We start from the raw sequence: 18,970 nt of genomic DNA, 5'->3' as shown, positions 1-18,970 counted from the left end.
AGGAAGCAGACACACTTACTGTTTTATTGTGGTAACAGCTTCCAATATGCTAGTCTCCTGGTCTCTTCCCCTGCTCCCTAGAGTCTGTTCTCAACACCAGCCAAGTAGGATAGTGTCCCAACTCTGCTTAAAACCCTCCAATGGCTTCCCATTTCACTCAGAGCCAAAGGCAAAGCCCTTCCACACTACTTCTCTGAGTTTATCTCTTGCTCTTCCTGTTCTAGCCACACTGGTCTCATTCCTGCTGTTAGAATGTTCTAGGCATGCTCCCTCAGTGGGGCCTTAGCACTACTTTTCTTCTGTCTCCCTGGAGATCTCAATTGCTCACTTTTCCCCATTCCTTCAAGTTTGCTCACATGTTACCTCCCCCATGAGGCCTACCCTGACTGGGCTATTTAAATTGCAACCTACCCCAACTCCCCCCACCCCACCCCACACATGGCCGAGTCTTCTGTTATAATGCACAGTTCTCAGCTTAAATAAATACCATCCTCCAAGCAGCCTCCCTGACTTCCCAGTGCCCTCTATGGACTCCCATAGGAAAAAAAAGATTGTTGCAATTAGCTAGAAGTCTTGTAAAGCCTTCAGTATGGTGCCTTGCTCAAAAAGAGGTAATTTATAATTTATATGATAAGGGAAGGCTTCTTGCCACAGAGCTTCCGTATTGTCTGTCATTCGACTAGTCTCAGTGAAAATGACACTGCTTTTTATACAGGAGAAATCAGACTGAAATGTTGGAAAAGTGTATGTTGGATGGAAGGGGCAGTCCTACCTTTCTCCAGCATCGTCTTACATCTCCTGTTATCACTGCAGCAGCCCAGCTCCCTGTTACACTGGCATCTTGAAATGTGCTAATATAGTTAAGTGAATTTAATTTTACCTCTAAGGGCCTCCTTTGCTGGGGGAACTCAAGTTTAAGGTAGGAAAAAGAGGTAGAAGAAAGGCAGGATAGACTATCTTGGAGTGTATGTGTAATGACTAGATGGTCCAGCTTTCTGATGCTTCCCAATTTTGTATAATTGTATTTTTTCCAATATGGGTAACTCTATGAGATGTTTCCTATATGTCATTTTTAAAGTAAAAAAATTTGTTTAGACCAGTTTTAATTTTTGGATTGAGAAGTAAGGTCGCCATAATCATGGTGGATTTTTGGGGACTAGATTATGGTGAAGACAGTCAGGAATTTGACAACAGCCAGAGGACAGTAAATATCCATGGCCACTGGAGGATGGGAGCATAATGTGACAAGAGAGAGACGGGGGCCAGGAAAGGAAGGGGAAAGATCCCAAGACTCATTTTGTCCTTCCCAACCCCCAGCTCCCCTTCCACTGCATTTCATCCCAGAGCAGAGCTGTCACTTGGTTTTTGTCAGGTGAAGACAGCATCACAGGTGATGACTCACTCCCTCTTTCCTACATCTCCGGGCTGTCCCAGAACCTGCTCTGTGATGATCCTGCATGGTGCTGCTGGGGGAGGCCGGGGACACTTGTGCCAAAAGTGTGCACCGCTGCACATAATACTGTGTTTGTTTAGAAAGTGCTGCTGCTCACAGCTCTGCTTCTTCACCACAGTCCTGTGTAAAGACACAAATCTAGGGCTTCCCTGTGGTCCAGTGGTTAAGAACAGGAGACATGGGTTCAATCCCTGGTCTGGGAACTAAGATCCCACATGCTGTGGGGCAACTAAGCCCATGTGCCACAAATACTGAAGCCTGTGCACCTAGAGTCCATGCTCTGCAACAAGAGAAACCACTACAATGAGAAGCCTCCACACGCCTCAACTAGAGAAAAGCCTGTGCACAGCAAAGAAAACCAAGCACCCTTTATACAGTATTGACCATAAAATAAAAATTCAATAAATATTAACCATTGTATTTATTGATGATGATAATGATGACAGTGTCTGCTAGGACTGCTAGATCTTTTTATGCTACACTTAATTGCAAAAAGTCCTTTTCCATGTAATTCAGTTCCCTTCCCCACCTAAATTGAATTTAACTTTTACTCAATTGAATTTAACTTTATTCAGTTTGAATCATTTCTCCATTATACCAGTGATTCCTTTTTTTTTTAAGTTTCACTGTGGAGAGTCATGAGATGGTATGGGAAGGGGAGGGGAGGGCTACCTGCCTGGATACTTCTCTGAAACCTTTGTGATAGAGGTAGCATCTTTTCATGAAAATCCCAGAAGCAGCCAAATAAGCAATAAGAAGTGACAGTGTTAGTCAGTCGTATCCGACTCTTTGCAACCCCATAGACTATAGTCCTCCAGGTCCCTCTGTTCATGGAATTCTCCAGGCAAGAATGCTGGAGTGAACCAGTGATTCTTAGAATTGGTATCTCATTATCAAGAATTTTATGTAAGACTGAGGTCCCAATGTCTACGTATAAAAGATAAACTACAACCAAAAAAATCATGTAGAGGAGCATGAGGGGATGTCCCCCTGTCGTGACCAAACAACCTTATGGAGCAGTTGCGTCTTGTCATGATGTGGGTGGCTATGGGGGCTTCTAGTCAGTGAGCTTTGGGATGAAGTGACAGAAAATCTAATGCAAATGCATGGGCTGCAGCTGTCAGGAACCATGATGTCTTGCATGGCTAGAGTCTAATGGTGATGGCTGGCAGGCTGACGGGACCTGGTGACACCCTTCTTGTGGCCTGCCCTCCTCCACGTGGCAGTTTTGTCTTCATGTTGGCAATGAGAGCGTGGTGGTGGCGGTTCCACGGTTCACATCTATGTAGGACACTGTCCGGAGACAGTTCCTTTGAAAGCTTTCCTTAAAATCTGGAAGAATTCTCCCCACAGCTGCAGGAAGCTTGACCCCTTCCTTCACTGGCCGTAAGCCAGTCACATGCCCTTCTCTTAACTACACCGTCCATGGAATTCTCTAGGCCAGGATACTGGAGTGGGTAGCCTTTCCCTTCTCCAGGGGATCCTCCCAACCCAGGGACTGAACCCAGGTCTCCTGCATTGCAGGCAGATTCTTTACCAGCTGAGCCACAAGAGAAGCCCCTTCTCTTAATTAATCACTTGCAAAGGGTTAGGGTTACCTTGACTGGTGTGGTCTAACTAGAACCCGCAGGTTGAGCAGAAAGTGCATGAGGGCGGGGGCATGGAAGGCCCTGAATGAAATAACCATAATGCCTCCTACAGTTTTTCTTTTTCAGCTTGTTGTAGGTGTGCAGGCATTGTCAGCGTGGTTGTGTTTTGTTGGTCTAAAGTCACACAAGTGCTCCGTGTCTTAGTGTACAGCTCCACCAGTCTGAGCTGCACACATTGAGCTGACAACATTGTACACTCTGTGTGTGTGTGTGTGTGTGTGTGTGCGCGCGCGTGTGTGTGCTTGTGTACTGAGCATAAAATCCTTCAGGTCATTTTATCTCTGGAAATGCAACTTTTGTTGGCTTGAAAAACAGGTTAATTATAATATCATTATTAGTAATTATGTGCTAAAATGCACAATAGATGACCAGAAAGAAAAAGGCATAAATGAGCAGTGAGAGAGCGCAGAGATGAGGGTGGGATGAAGAAGAGAGTTAGAAAAGCTCTCAGAGGCCAGGTACCCTTGAAAGGCATCAGTTCATCCTTTTATTTCCATGGGGACCTGAGCACCCAGCTCAGAAGCCATGACTTTCCACTTGCTGGCCCGCTTTGCTGTAACTTCCCAAGTGTCCGATCACAGCGGAGAGGGTGTCCAGACAAAGGCTGGGCTCTGAGATAGGTCTGAGATTGGGGTCTGACCCCCAGGAGGGACCACTGGCAGACAGGTGGAGCAGAGCTCAGTATCTGGAAGGGACGGCCGCCACCGCAGGGGCTCCCAGCTGGCCAGAATGCAAGGCCTTGGGGGCTGTGAGGTTGCCCTACTTTCTGTGGCCACACCGTGGAAGCCTGAATGCAGCCTGGGGGGGCTCTGCACTTGTTTCTCTCGGTTGGTCCTGGCTCAGACTGGCTCTCTCCAGGCAAACCACATTCACTGCTTAGAGCTGCAGAGGAAGGGGCTGCTCGTGGGCTAGTGTCTCTGAGAACTTGCACTGGAACTGGAATCCTGCTCAGAAAGGAGGTGCCATTTGTGCCAACTCCCATCCCTAACTTTACTGCGGCAGTAACTTATTCCTCTTTGAAAGACAGCTTCCAGGCAAATCAGTTCAAGTCATCTTGGTCTGTGTGGGCAGGGGGGCTATTATCAAGCACTAGTTGGAGATCCCAGTGCTCCTGAAATTGACACTTGACAAGCACTTGATGGAAACAGAGGTGCTGGGAGTTTGTGCAGCATTCTGCGTTCAGCTGTTGGAGCCTGACGCCACAGTGGTTTGGACAAATATCTTTCAGAGAATAGGTGTGGTCTCCTGCAAGTTAGCCCCCAAGCCCTCTGTATCCCAGGCCAGACAACTGTGGCCCCTTAACTCTTTTTCCATAAGTCCAAACAGGTGGCAACATTCGTTTTCTCTCCAGCTGTCATTATAACTGATTCCTTCTAGATCCTGAAAATATTATTCTGTCCTTATGTTTCTACTTGCTTTATGATCTTCAGAAAAAGTAGGCCTTCCTTTTTAGCTTTGCCTGTCTTGTCTGTTTATGTCTGGGTCCTTTAGGGAAGTAGAAACAGTAGCAGAAGTAACAAATCCTGGAAAAGTCACAAATGCTCAAGGAATTTCAAGATACTCTTGTAGAAGTAATTTGGTTAAAAAAAAAAAAACACAGAAAATGTTTATTTTTTTAATGCTTGGTTAACTCCTTAGGTTTCTTCCTAGATTCTTTTTGTGGTACCATAAAGAATTACTAGTGCCTTTATCATTCCCTGACACATAGTAGGTGCTCAACAAATGTTTGTTGAATGAATCCATGGACATTTCTGCATGGAAATTAAGCCTCCCCTCCCATGTTAAAGCGTCTCCCTTCCCCTCTCTGAGCCATGCAAGTCCTGTGGAGATTATAAGAAGTTCTAAAGCAGAACAGCAAAGGCAAATATTCAAGCAGATTGGAAAGTTGCAAGCAAAAGCCCCTTAAGCCCACTCCTGCCCACTCAAATGTAGTGGTAAGGATCTCTGCAGAAGCCAATACTTTAAGAGGATTAATTTACCACAATAGCAAAACTATATTATGGGAAATTGCAGAATATCTTCCTTCCCCTCTACCTCCCCTTCCTCCTCTTTCCCCTCCCCAACTCCTTTCTTTTATAAAAACATATTGAATGTTTTTAGGGCTGGGTGTTGGGGTTTCAGCGGTGGATAAAGCTGCTGTGGTCTCTGCCTCGTTGTTCAGCCGCCAAGTCCTGTCTGACTCTCTGTGACCCCATGGACTGCAGCATGCCAGGCTTCCCTGTCCTTCACTATCTCCTGGAGTTTGCTCAAACTCACATGCTTTGAGTCGGTGATGCCATCCAACCATCTCACCTTTTGTCACCCCCTTCTCCTGCCCTCAATCATTCCCAGCATCGAGGGTCTTTTCCAGTGAGTTGATTCTTCATATCAGATGGCTAAAATACTGGAGCTTCAGCTTCAGCAACAGTCCTTCCAGTGAATATTCAGGGTTGATTTCATTTAGGATTGACTGGTCTGATCTCCTTGCTGTCCAAGGAACTCTCAAGAATCTTGTCCAGCATCACATTTCAAAAGTATCAATTCTTTGGCTCTCAGTCTTCTTAATGGTCCAACTCTCACATCCGTACATGACTACTGGAAAAATCATAGCTTTGACTGTATGAACCTTTATCGGCAAAGTAATGTCTCTGCTTTTTAGTACTCTATCTAGATTCATCATAGCTTTTATTTCAAGGAGGAAACATCTTTTAATTTCATGGCTGCAGCCACCATCTGCAGTGATTTTGTATTCCAAGAAAATAAAATCTGTCATTGTTTCCATCGTTTCCCCATCTATTTACCATGAAGTGATTGAACCAGATGCCATGATCTTTGTTTTTTGAATGTTAAGTTTTAAGCCACCTTTTTCACCCTCCTCTTTCACCTTCATCAAGAGGCTCTTTGGTTCCTTTTTACTTTCTGCCATAAGGGTGGTGTCATCTGCATATCTGAGGTTATTCGTATTTCTCCCCGCAATCTTGATTACAGCTTGTGCTTCATCCAGCCCGGCATTTCTCATGATGTACTCTGCATATAAGTTAAATAAGCAGGGTGACAATATACAGCCTTGATGTACTCCTTTCCCAATTTGGAACCAATTTATTGTTCCATGCCCAGTCCTAACCATTGCTTCTTGACCTGCATACAGATTTCTCTGGAGGCAGGTAAGGTGGTCTGGTATTCCCATCTCTTGAAGAATTTTCTGCAGTTTCTTGTGATCCACACAGTCAAAGGCTTTAGTGTAGTCAATGAAACAGAAGTAGATGTTTTTCTGAATTCTCTTGCTTTTTCTATGACCCAGCAGATGTTGGCAATTTGATCTCTGGTTCCTCTGCCTTTTCTAAATCTAGCTTGTACATCTGGAGGTTCTTGGCTCATGTATTGCTGAAGCCTAGCTTGAAGAATTTTGAGCATCCTCTTTCTAACATGTGAAATGAGTGCAATTGTACGATAGTTTGAACATTCTTTGGCATTGCCTTTCTTTGAGATTGGAATGAAAACTGACCTTTTCTAGTCCTGTGGCCACTGATGAGTTTTCCAAATTTGCTGGCATATGGTCTTTCCATGTAGCTTAAAGGCCAGTGTGTGTGTGTGTTTATGTGTGTTTTGAGGGTGGTAGTCTGTGGTGTGAGCCTGCTGCATAATTGATTAAGGCCAACACCAAAACTTTGCGTTGCTGAGGCCTTGTTTCCCAAATCCTCAGGATACTTTGGTGAATTGATTGTCACACCACTTAGAGTTTTTCCTTTTTCTTTTGTGTAAAATAAATCTGTTTCTCTCTGTGCACACTATGATGTGGCTAATTTATAGCAGTTGATTAATAACTCACTGGATTGGCCAATATTCCATCTGAATCACTTTTGTGGTTATATCATAATATAAATAGCAGTCGTGTGACGCAGACGATCACTATTGGTTTTCTACTCCCCATCCTTGACATGCAGGTAGATTGCATTTCTGCTGGCCTTAAGCAGGGCCAGGAGACAGTTCTGGCTAATGGAAGGGGGGGAAATGCTATACATCACTTCCAGATCTGGCCTCTAGACCTTTTGTAAGATTCCCCAAGTGCTTTTTCTTTTTCTTTGTTTCCTGGCTAGAGAGGAAAAATCTAGTGGAGGACGATGAAGCTCTATGCTCAGTTGTTAGCTGCCTATTTTTGTTAATAAAGTTTTATTGAAACAATCACATTCATTTGCCTATGTATTATCTATGGCTGCTTTTACACTACAAAGGCCATGGTGAGGAGTTGCAGCTGAAACTCACACCCTGCTAATCCTAAAATATTTACTTTCCAGCCCTTTAAGAAAAAGATGCCATCCTTAGGGGGTGGCCGAGCCCCTGCATGAGATCAATCTGGGCCCCAGAATGACAGTGGGTTGCAGGGTCTTTCTTTCCCATCATCTAGGCCAACTTGCATTATTTGACTATGACATGAGAGAGAAATAAATCTTTTTTCAACAAATTATTTTTCCAGTTTTATTGAGATGCAATTGACATACAGCAGTGTATAAGTTCAAGGTAGTTACTTAACTTATATACATCATGAAATGACCACCACAATCAACCTTTAACATTCATCATCTCATATAGATCAAAAAAAAAGAAAAATGAAAAAAAAATTTCCCATGTGATGAGACATCTTAGGTTCAACCCTCTCCACAACCTTCACATGTAGCATATAGTCATAGTAACAATAGTCATCATGCTGTATTTGGCTTCCTGGGTGGCTCAGATCTGCCTGCTATTAGGGAGGCCAGGGTTTGATTCCCGAATTGGGAAAATCCCCTGGAGAAAGGAGTGACTACCCAGTCCAGTATCCTTACGTGAAGAATTCCATGGACAGAGGAACCACGGAGGACTACAGTCCATGGGATGGCAGAGTCAGACATGACTGAATGAATAACCCTTGCACTTGTACTTGGGTTAGACCATCGATGTTTGGGTTTTTTTTACTAGCATTATTTACCTAATAAAATATGTGATTTACATAATAAAAACAAGAGCTAACATTTATTGGGCATTTTTATTAGGTACTGTTCTACATGTTTCTACTATGTGTTTCTGTTCTCAAAACAGCCTTATGAAGAATCTACTCTTAGTGATGTTTTAAAATGAAGAAATGAAAGACTGTCATTTTTCCAGGGATTCATTTGGTCAGAGCTGGAATGCATACCTAGGAAGCTTGGCTTCAGCATTATGGCTCCAAGCCTCTCTCTTTTCCTTCATATTTACATACTTCACATCTCCAAAGTTTTTTCTGAGAGTCTGTCTTATTTGAGTCTCACCACAGACTTCTGTAAGACAAGTTATATTATTATTGACAATATAATTACAGAATATATTTATTAGTAAATATTGTATAAAATAGTAGAAATTATATAATTATTATTATCATTGTTCAGGAGAGGAAACTGACCTAGAGAAATGACTTGCTAGAGCTTGCTTGACTAGCAAATGGCAGAACTATATCCTGAGCCCTGAGCTGCTGACACCAGTCTGAAGTTATGTGTCTTCCTTGGGTCTCGGTTTCCATTCAAAATACACCAACCTGTCAAATGATCTTGGACATTAGCCCATCCTTGAATGCTCAGCATAACAACACAGACATATGGAGAGGGATGTGAGATGGGCAAAAACGGATGCCAATCTAGGGGAGGATGGAGTTTTGCAGGGAGTGGGGGTGAGTCAAGGAGCTTATCCTTGATGTTTTTTGGTACCTTAAGTACCTTAAGTTCATGATGTAGACTGAAAATGAGTGAAAGGGACACTGTCCCACCTATGGGCCTTTAACATCCTAATTCATCCAAGACATTGCCTCTTATCCACATGGCACAATCTCTCAGGACTATTTGCTGCCTTTAGGACAGTGTTACTCAAGACTTGATTCCTGGGGGTGGAGGGGATGAGGTGGTGCTTATTAAAACTGCAGATTCCTGAACCCATCTAAGATCTATTGCATGAGAATCTCCAGAGGAAGGTCCCAGGAAGCTGTATTTTAAAATCAGCAATGTAGCTGCTTCTGATGTACACTAACGCTTGAGAATCACAACCCTGGGAGGTTACCACAAGTGAACTAATCCAGCTTTTACACCTCCTTTGTGGTTAGGTAGCAAGCTGGCTCAGATAAGAATCCCTAGATGAATATTTATCACAGTACCAGAAATGTTCCTCTCTGAGCAGGTGGGTGAGGATGAGGAGTAGGGTCATTCCCTGCCTTTTGTTTCGCTGGACAGGAAGCCCATTAAATATGTCAATTCTCTTCTCTAGAGCAGCATTTTTAGAAAAGAACTCAGAATGGTATCTCAGTTGTGTAGTATTTTTAAAAGTGTTTTCCTCTTGTGAGTTCTCATTCCTTACGGTTGGGATGGGGACCCTTCTGCCCTCTCCCTGCCCAGGGCAGACAAAGGGTGCAGGGCTTGGGCATCTCAGGTCCAGCTTGGGGACATCTGTGTGCCTACCGGCCACCTCTTACTGCCCATCAGCTCCATCTCTGCTCACTGTCTCCCAGCCTGTGCTGCTTGGTGCTGTATCCAGGGGTGACTTCCTCCTCCTTGTTCAACTCAAAACTTTCAGGGTTTGAAGGTAATGCGTTCACAAGAGCATTGTGACTTTGTTGACTTCTTGATGGATCCGTTTCTCAGAAGATGACTGGAAGATATTCATGTTCTGGAAGAATCAGAAAGTGAGGGGTGGGAGTGGAATGGACATGAACCCAATGAGAGGACAATGCATGTCTTCAACATGGTGGACTCACCTGTTGGGTCTGACAGGCAAGGACATGCCAAGGGGAATGCATGGGCCATTATTACTAAAGCAATCAAAGATAGATGGATAAAATTAAAACTCTTTTAAAAAGTATACATATATTTTTTAAAAATATATATTTATTTACTTTTGCCATACCACTCAGTGTGTGGGATCTTATTTCTCCAACCAGAGATTGAACTTTTGCCCCTCTGCATTGGAAGTATGGAGTCTTAACCACAGAACCATCAGGGAAGCCTCTAAAATTAAAACTCCTGATGGCCCAAAGAGTTTGTTCCTTTTGGGAGGAAGATCTTGACTTTAGCTCTGAGGGGAGAGAGGGGAAGTTTCAGAGGCAGGCAGGAGTGTGGACCACTGGCTCGAGCATTTTCATCCGTGCAAGGTGCTTGGGGGTAGGAGTGGAAAGGAGACCCCTCACTCTGCTTCCCTATGTGACCTGACAAACAAGGGGAGACAAATAAGTTTAATGGGGCTGCTGGATTACAAATGTGTGCCTAAACTTTCTTCCTCCTCAGGATCCCCATAATTTAAGATCCCGTACCTTGCATACCTTGCTGGGTCAGGAGGATCCCCTGGAGAAGGAAATGGCAGCCCACTCCAGTATTCTTGCCTGGAGACTCCCATGAACAGAGGAGCCTGGCGGGCTACAGTCCACGGGATTGCAAGAGTTGGACATGACTTAGCAACTAAACCACCACCACCACCACCTTGCATATTAGTCAAACAAACCAACAAGGAAAAAGAAGAGAAGTAAGTGGAAGGCAAGTTTAGTGGAGTAAGATAGGTGCCCTGGGGGCTTTCATGAGCTCATTCTTGAGCCATTATCACGGAGCAGCAGGGCCTGTTTTCCTTCCCCTAGAGACTGCGGGTGGGCCCACAGCACAGAAACTTTGCCCTCAGGAAGCTTCTCACTTGATGTGTCCACCCTCCATTCTGTTTTGTGGGTCTCTATCCCCTCTTTTTTCCTGCTGTTCTATAGAACTTGTGGACACAGACTAAGTGGCCATGATGGTGTCCAAGAGGTCCAGTTGAAAGGGTGAAGTTTACAAAAGTTCATCAATAAAGTTTTATCAGAACCTAGTCACACACATTCACTTACACATTGTCTGGTTGCTTCAGGCTACAATCGCAGAATTTGAGTATTTGCAAGAAAGATTACATGGCCTGCAATAATTACTATCTAAAATAATTACTATCTGGTCCTTTACAGAAAATGGACCTGTCCCTCTAGATCTAGAGGTCTCACACTGGCTTTAAGTGCTTAGCCTTGAAATGACATATATCCTCCACTCACAACTCACAGGTCAGCATGGTCACATGACCCATAGGGAGCCAGGATGTACATCCTACCACATGCCCAGGATGGGGATAACCAGGCTATTTGACTGACAGTTATCAGCGACCACCATGTGACCCCATGGACTGTAGCCCACCAGGCTCCTCTGTCCACAGAATTCTCCAGGCAAGAATACTAGACTGGGTTGCCATTCTCTTCTTCAGGGAATCTTCCTGACCCAGAGATCAAACCCAGGTGTCCTGCGTTGCAGGCAGATTCTTTCCTGTTTGAGCCACGAGAGAAGCCCTCATCAGCGACCACCGCAACAGTCTCCTACATGTTGAACTTAGTACTAGGGTCTGGATATAGGAAGATAAATCCAGACAAGATCTCTGATCTCAAGGTACTCAAAGAATGCCAGAATTTGGGGGCTGGGAGAAAAGCTAAGTATAGAGTAGATTCAAATGTCCTTCCCTGAAAGATGCAGACTCCGTCTCATCTAAATTTCCTAAGATGAAAGATGTTTTCTCAGCTCGATGATAGCCAGACCTGGGGACTGGCCAGCTTGGCAGGCAGTGGGGGCGACAGATTCCCATGATGAACATTTATATCAATAATAGAAGGGTTGTTTAACAGGAATTCTTAAAGGAAAGATGAGATAATTTCATGTTTTGATATTCGTAAAATTGATTCCGTTGAAGCAGAAGCGCTGCGGTGCATATTATTGCTGCTGTAATTTTGGCAAAAGATGTGACTCAAGTTGGCAGCGTGTCTGGGAAGGGGGAATCCAGTGAGGAGGGAGAGGGTGGGCCAGGAATCAGAGACAAGGAGCCAGGTCCTTGGTGGGAGCTGGGAGGGTGGTCCGGGAGCCTCTGCCAAGCGGGGACATGAGGAAGGTTCTCTCGGCTGCAGAGAACCCGAGGCTGCTTGGGCTTCTGGTGGTGCTAAAGCCTGCGGAGAGACAGGGAGCAGCCGGGGAGGGGTGTGTGCATGTGTGTGGTGGGGGAGAGACATTTAAACATTGTAGGAATGAAGGATAAATTTAAAATCCATCAAGCAGAGTTGAGACAGGATGACAACGTGAGGAACATGAATCACTCTTTCTAGGGACCCACCCAACTGTGTGCAGGATTGGAAACGGATTTTCCCCTTCATTTCTCCTCTCCTGCAAGCTTATCCGGGACCCTTTATCTCCCTCACCCCTGCCCTCTTGACTGAGCTTGGTGGCTGTGTACCTAAGGCTGGTCAGTGCATCCCAGGTCCTCCTGCCCTATATCCCTGAGCTGTTGGGTGTGGTGCTGGCAAGGCTGGGATGACCAGTCCACATGCTAGAAATGCAGGAGACAAATGAGGAAGATACCTCTGGCCTGCTCCCCAGAGAGGTCAGGGTCTATTTGACACTCATATCAGGCTTGATCACCTATGCACTAAAATCATCCTGCCTTTTAAAAATTTTTTTGGCTGCACCTTGAGGCATGTGGGATCTTAGTTCCCCAACCAAGAATAGAACCCACCCCCCCTGCAGTGGAAGCACAGAGTCTTAACCACTGGACTGCCAGGGATATCCCCATCCTGCCTTTTCTACCTGCTTCCTTAATGTAATGAGGAGGGGGTTGAAGGGGCATCTATGGATTCTGCTTCATGGGGTAGAGGCAGTGTGATCAATCTAGTGGAAAAAACTGTGAGTTAAATTTAAAACCTGAGCCTTTCCCAGCTCTTTTATTTATAGTATGACTAGTCTGAGCAAGACTCTTTATCTCTCTGGACCTCACCTGTAAAATGATATGGCTTGACCATTAAGATTCCTGCCCATTTTAATATTCTCAGGTTTTGTGATTTGTGATTTGGTATGCAGTCCAGACAGGGGAAGGCGGAGCAGGGTCTGGGAAGATGTCTTCCCTGGGGGCCCAGCCTCGCCCTCAGTTCATCATAGGTGCTCACTAAGCCCTGGATTAGTGGTGTGGATACCTGGGCTCCGCCCAGTGTGTAGGCCCAATGGCACTTTTTGGAGCCACAGGGCCTGTTTGTGCCAGCTATGTCACTAGGGGTGTGGTTTGTAACGTGGATGGGGAAGAGGCTGCGAATTACAGTGTTGGGCTCTACAGTGTTGGGCTCTTGGCAGGGAGGGAAACAGGAGGTAGAGGTCTGGAAAAGATGGTAAGTTCAGGTTCTCTCAATTCAGGATTGTCCCCCAGACCTCAGACTTGCTATGGGAACTCTTTCTAAGTCTTTCAGTTTCAGTCTTTCAGTTTCAGGACCCGTGCATGGGCTCACATAGCCATCAGGCCCACCTCACTCACAGCACATCAGGCTGTGTGGTCAAATTCATGTTCATCCTGTTCCTCCAAGGAGGAGGATGTGGACTAAATCCAGCTCATCTTGGCGTGCCCAGCGCCAGACTCGTGGTTAGCCCTGTCAGTGTTGATTGAATGAGTGTGTCTCACAGAGGCAAATCCGGCCACATCTTCCTTGGCATGGAAGAGGAAAACCAGGTTCAAGGGAGCCGGCCAGTGCACCTGATTCTACACATGCTCCCCAGACCCTGCTCGAATGAGCATATGCGAGTGAGGAAGGAACCTGTATGAAACCCAGTTTTCATCAATAACGTGCACCGCCAGAGAGAGTATGAGAGTTAGGGGAGCAGGTGGTGGGTGGGTTCCCCAGAAAAGCTGGGTCCCCGGGAAGAGGAGTAAGGAGATTCTTTCACCACGGACAGGCTGGGATGGCCAGCTAGCTGTCAAGGTGGGACTGAGAAGGACAGCCTTTGGTATCCTTCTCTCAGCAACCTGAGACATTGATCACAGTTGCCTATAATCATGCCTTTAACTTCTGCTCTCTGTGCCAGACTGAAGCTCACGGGGCAAAAATCAAACCTGCTTCTCTTAACTCTAGACACCCAGCACCTGGCACACAGCGTGGTCCACAGTGGTTGCTCCCAAGTTCAGCCATCATTTATTGCCAGCACCTGGCACACAGCCTGCTCCAGGATGGGCGCTCTGGAGTGCAACAATCATTTATTGAGCGCCAACTGTGTGCCAGTTTCTGGGCCAGGCCAGACGCCTTGCCCCAGAGGACAACGTCATTAACTTCTTTCTCTTCTCTCTCTCTCTCTTGCCCACCCCTCCCCTCCCTGCCCTCCCACCCCTTATCTCTCGCCCACCTCCCCGCGCAGAGCAATGTTCTGTGATGGTGCCCGAGATGCGTGGACTGAGCCCCGGCCGCAGGCTGCCCGAGCCCGCCCTCTGCCTGGCTGCGGGCGGGAGCCCTGAGCCCGGGGCCGCGGGCCGCCGCCACCGCCGCCACGTCCTGGCCCTGCCCGAGGAGGAGGCATGGCGGCCCCAGCACTGCGCCCTGCTCGAGGCCGACGCCTCGGACGAGGCGGGCATGCTGCCGGCCTCCCCGCGCGCCGCCGCCGGCTTCGACAACTTCTTCCCCGTGCAGGAAGGCGAGGGCCCAGGCTGGGAGGGCGGCTCCAGCCCCTTCCTGCCGGTGAGCCCCGAGGTGATGAAGCGGCGGCGCGGGGGCCTCATCGAGCAGCGGGACATCATCAAGGCCCACGAGGCACACAAGATGCAGAGCACCCCGCAGGCGCGGCGCAAGGAGTGGGAGTGAGTACCCGGGATGGCGGGGTGGGAGCGAGGCGCACGGGGCCAGGGAGGAGCCGAGGGCGCGTGGGGTCGCGTGGGAAAAGATGGGCCCAGCGAGGCAGATGGAGCTATCTCTGCTGCGGCCAAAAGAGAGGCTTGACCTTCCGAGGTAGGTCTCCGAGGTCAGACCCGATCCATTTCACTAACCAGCCACAGGCTCCTGGAACCTCACCGAGGTCTGAGGATGTCCAAAGCGCCGCTCCCTACTCTTCCCACCCCCAAGTCCCCTCCCAAGCGCATCTAGTTTACCAAGAGCCTGGGCATCAGGACCCGGGGTCTGATTCACACCCCAAGCTTTCCTGAAAAGAGGAGCTCTGTAGACCATGGAGAATCTATCAAAATGTGAAACACTTATCTCGTTTTTTCCCTCCGGAATTGCTGCTAACCCTCCTCTTTCTGGTATATTATCGAGTGAGTGATTTTATGTGGGGGCAAGTGTTCAATGCATAGAAGACATTGACCAAGATTCCAACCTCTCCCCTCGCGCCCCACCCTTACTTTGTTTCTTTTTGTGTAGAGTCAAAGGATTTATGTTCTGTCTTGGGCCATGTTTACCCTGACTGACGCTTATTGAGAACTGGGATTTTATTCCTTGGAGTCATAAATTAAAGGAAGTTAGTATTTCATTTAATTCTCAATGACACCAGATTTACATCCCACCCAGGGACTTTGATTTGTCCTTCTGATGCCAGTGTTTATTCTGCCTGTTTATTAATACATGTCCTGAGATTTGTACGTCTGTATCTGCTCTTGCCTTGGACTGAGTTAGTAGATGTTAGGCTAGCACTAGGGTTTTTTTGATAGTGCTGATCATGGTGGAATTTACCTCCCTGGTTTTGATGGACATCCTGGATGGTGCAAATGGGGGTCGATGGAGGTGATCCCTGGTATTGCTTTACTATAGATGTTAAATGTTCATTAGCTCATTCATTTGGTGACATGTGCCAGGCTCCTGGAGTTCAGAGAGGAACTGGGTACCTAGCACTTAACAGACTTTCTCTCCTGTTGATCACCTTCCAGTGTGTTAGCCTTTAAAACCTCACTTAGCTCTCTAAGTGCCAGTGGCATTCTAAGCACCTTACCTGTATTAACTCATGTTACTCCTCATCCTTACTATGAGGTAGTACAATTATTGTCCACATTTAACTGACAAGGCACAGGGAAATTGATTCTCCCAAGGTAATTATTACTGCATGGTTACTGTGGTTTGAGGTTCACTAGTGATTTGTACCCTGAAAGTCTGGTTTCAGAATACATGCCCCTAACTTCAAAGGCACATTGCCTTTTATTTTAGGTCTCATGGTACTTAACTGCTGATCTCAACCACCCATTGAGATGTCATGGCAAGAGCACTGGCCTAGGAGTTGAGAGACTTGGGTCTGATTCCCAGGGTGGCCTTATAGGTAGTAAGTAATCTCATCATGGCTTTTAAAATTGAGTAGGAGGAAGTAGATGACCATTTGAATATGGTCCAGCTCTGCTTGTTGGTATTTTTTTTTCATAATCAGAAGTACTATATTTTTATGCACTTCCGTCTCATCTTCTTAAGAGGATGGTGAACATCTTGAGGGCAGAGACTGTCTTGCACATTCTTCATGTCACTCAATGCCTGCCGTGTGACCTAACTCAAGAATTCCTACAACACTCACTGAAAAAGCTACTTCACCATGGCTGGGAATATGTGCATAAGTCTTAGGTTTGGTAGTTGGAGGATGGAGTGGCAGCGGGAGTCAGGAGAGACTGTGCTTTCATCAGGGCGAGCCCATGAAAATGTGAAACGGGGAGCACACTAGTAGCTTGGGGACATGTTGGCCTTTAAGAGAAATGATAGAGGAGGCACTCACCAAAGAGGCCAGGAAGAGTGGCCAGGCTGACAGGCAAAAAGCCAGAGGATACAGAGACAAAGAAGTGAAAAGAAGAGTGCGTTCAGAAGGAAGGAGTCATCATCTGTGTGAGATTTTCTGAAAGGTCAAATAAAATGAGGGTGGAGAAGGAATCCGTGGGTTTTGGCAATGCAGAGGTGGCCTTAATGGGAACAGTTTCAGGAGGGTGATGGGGACAGGACCCGGTTGGAGTGTGTTGCAGAGGCAATGGGAGGTGATAGAGACAGTGGCATGGCCCCAGACTCCCTGCTCCCCAACACTCACTGCAGTCTGTTGGGAGATCTCCATGGTTAACACCACCAAGCCTTTGTCGTCACCACAAACTCCCTCCCCGAAAGGCCCATGCCTTAGTCTGACCCACCTCCCGTTCCTCCCCCACTTCCCAAACCCTGATATTGCACTCGCTAGGACTCATGTTCCATCATCAACAAGAGCCTTCTCTGGATTTTCCCCTTACCTCCTGTTCTAACTGGACCCTGCCTCTCCCCCAGGAATGCTGCTTGATCTGCAGCTCTGTCATGTGGCGGCTGTCTTCCCTCCCATACTGCTTGGTACTGTTGAGCCTGGAGGTGGGGTAGGTGACTCCCTGCTTGCCATTGTTGCTTCCAGACTATTATTCCTCACGCCTGTACTAAAATGCCAGTTTGGAGCTCATGGCATCAGACAACACCACCTGCTACTCCTTCCCTGTGCATCTATCTGCAGACTCCCAGGCACTCCTTCATCCCAGGAAGGTTTTAGCTCTTGCTTACTGCCTCTCTCCCCATCTCTTCTCCTGCCAGCAGTTCTTGGTTAGTTCCATATCCACTTAGATGACCCTTCTTGTACCCTGGCCTCTTGGTTCCTTAACCTCATCTATGTGATGGTTTAACTCGACACTTTCAGCTGGCCTCATTTCCTTGGCCAGTGTAGACCATGTCGTAACTGCACTGCTCCATGATCTCAATTTCAAGCATCCTACTGCCTGACTTGGAGAAGGAAATGGCAATCCACTCCAGTATCCTTGCCTGGAAAATCTCATGGACAGAGGAGCCTGGTGGGCTGCAGTCCATGGGGTCACAAAGAGTCAGGCACGACTGAGCAACTAACACACACTGCCTGACTACCCTCTCTTTTCTGTCTGGTTCCCTCCCTCTGATGCTCCAGTCCCCAGATTCTTTAATCTCACTGGCATCCACAGACATTTGATCCTATTACTTTGTCATTGCCCCTTCCCCAACCGTATCCTCATTTCCCATCTTATCAAATTAAATTCCATTGTAAGCACCAAAAATACTCTCCAGAGAAAAATAGTGACATTGCACTTGAGGTCTCCTACCTTCTCAAGATTTTCTCCTGCCAACTTCCAAGGTAGAGCTAATTAGCAGCCAAGGGCAAGGATGTTGGATGCCTCCTTAGCTGGTCAGTAGCTTACTTCATGCTTCACCATCGTTATGGTCACTTCCTTGTTTTCACTCTCAACTTCCTTTCCCCTCTGGTGTTCCATTATATGGGCCTGGCAAAACCCCAACCCTGCTTAAATCTCACTTGCCATCTCTTCTTCACCTGCACGTGGACAGTCAAACATTACTATAGCATAACTCACAGTCTTGCTCACTTGTTTTTCTGTAAATTTGTGACCCCCACACCAGGTCCACCCTTAGTCCTGCCCAGAAATCTCACTCAGTTCAGTTCAGTCTCTTAGTCATGTCCGACTCCTTGCGACCCCATGGACTATAGCAAGCCAGGCTTCCTTCTCCGTCACCAACTCCCAGAGCTTGCTCAAACTCATGTCCATGGAGTCAGTGATGCCATCCAACCCAACTCATCCTGTCACTCTCTTCTCCTTCTGCCTTCAATCTTTCCCAGCATCAGGGTCGTTTCCAATGAGTCAGTTCTTCGCATCAGGTGGCCAAAGTATTGGAGCTTCAGCTTCAGCATCAGTCCTTCCAGTGAATATTCAGGACTGATTTCCTTTATGAAATCTCACTACTTTTCCTTTTTCATCCACTATCACACTCTTTTAGAGATAATTTCACACACTCTTTCCTTTATGTTCAAACCCCAACATCTCCTTATAAGCCAGCTTATTCTTAGCTCATGACCACAGTTACTTCCCACTTCACTAGGAAAATAGCAGCAATCAAAGAGGCTGGCATGACCTCTGGTCCACAGTGACCACCCTCTGCATCTAGACCCCTGTTCAGGCCATGCCTCTTGTTCCAGTGGACTCACCCCTCGTCACGCTCCATGTGGAGGTTTGGTGCCGCGTCGAACACGATGAGCCTGTTTGTCGGTGTGCTCTGTCTCTCATTTTTCTCCTACAGCTGGTTCCCTCC

The 18,970-nt window shown here is 46.7% G+C and overlaps 1 protein-coding gene across 1 annotated transcript in view; it reads left to right on the top strand.

Moving 5' to 3' along the window:
• The window catches only part of CACNA1E (calcium voltage-gated channel subunit alpha1 E), a 520,667-nt gene that overhangs the window by 98,043 nt on the left and 403,654 nt on the right, over positions 1–18,970 (top strand). Inside the window, exon 2 of the mRNA XM_020908964.2 lies at positions 14,295–14,730. Within this exon, the coding sequence (XP_020764623.2) occupies positions 14,309–14,730 (422 nt within the window). The 5' untranslated portion in view covers positions 14,295–14,308. The remainder of the gene's footprint in view (positions 1–14,294; positions 14,731–18,970) is intronic.

This window comes from Odocoileus virginianus, chromosome 11, assembly GCF_023699985.2.
Source record: "Odocoileus virginianus isolate 20LAN1187 ecotype Illinois chromosome 11, Ovbor_1.2, whole genome shotgun sequence".
In the NCBI taxonomy this organism is placed as follows: Eukaryota; Metazoa; Chordata; class Mammalia; order Artiodactyla; family Cervidae; genus Odocoileus; species Odocoileus virginianus.
Note: the sequence above shows the minus strand (reverse complement) of the source record. Positions and strands in the feature narration are given on the sequence as shown.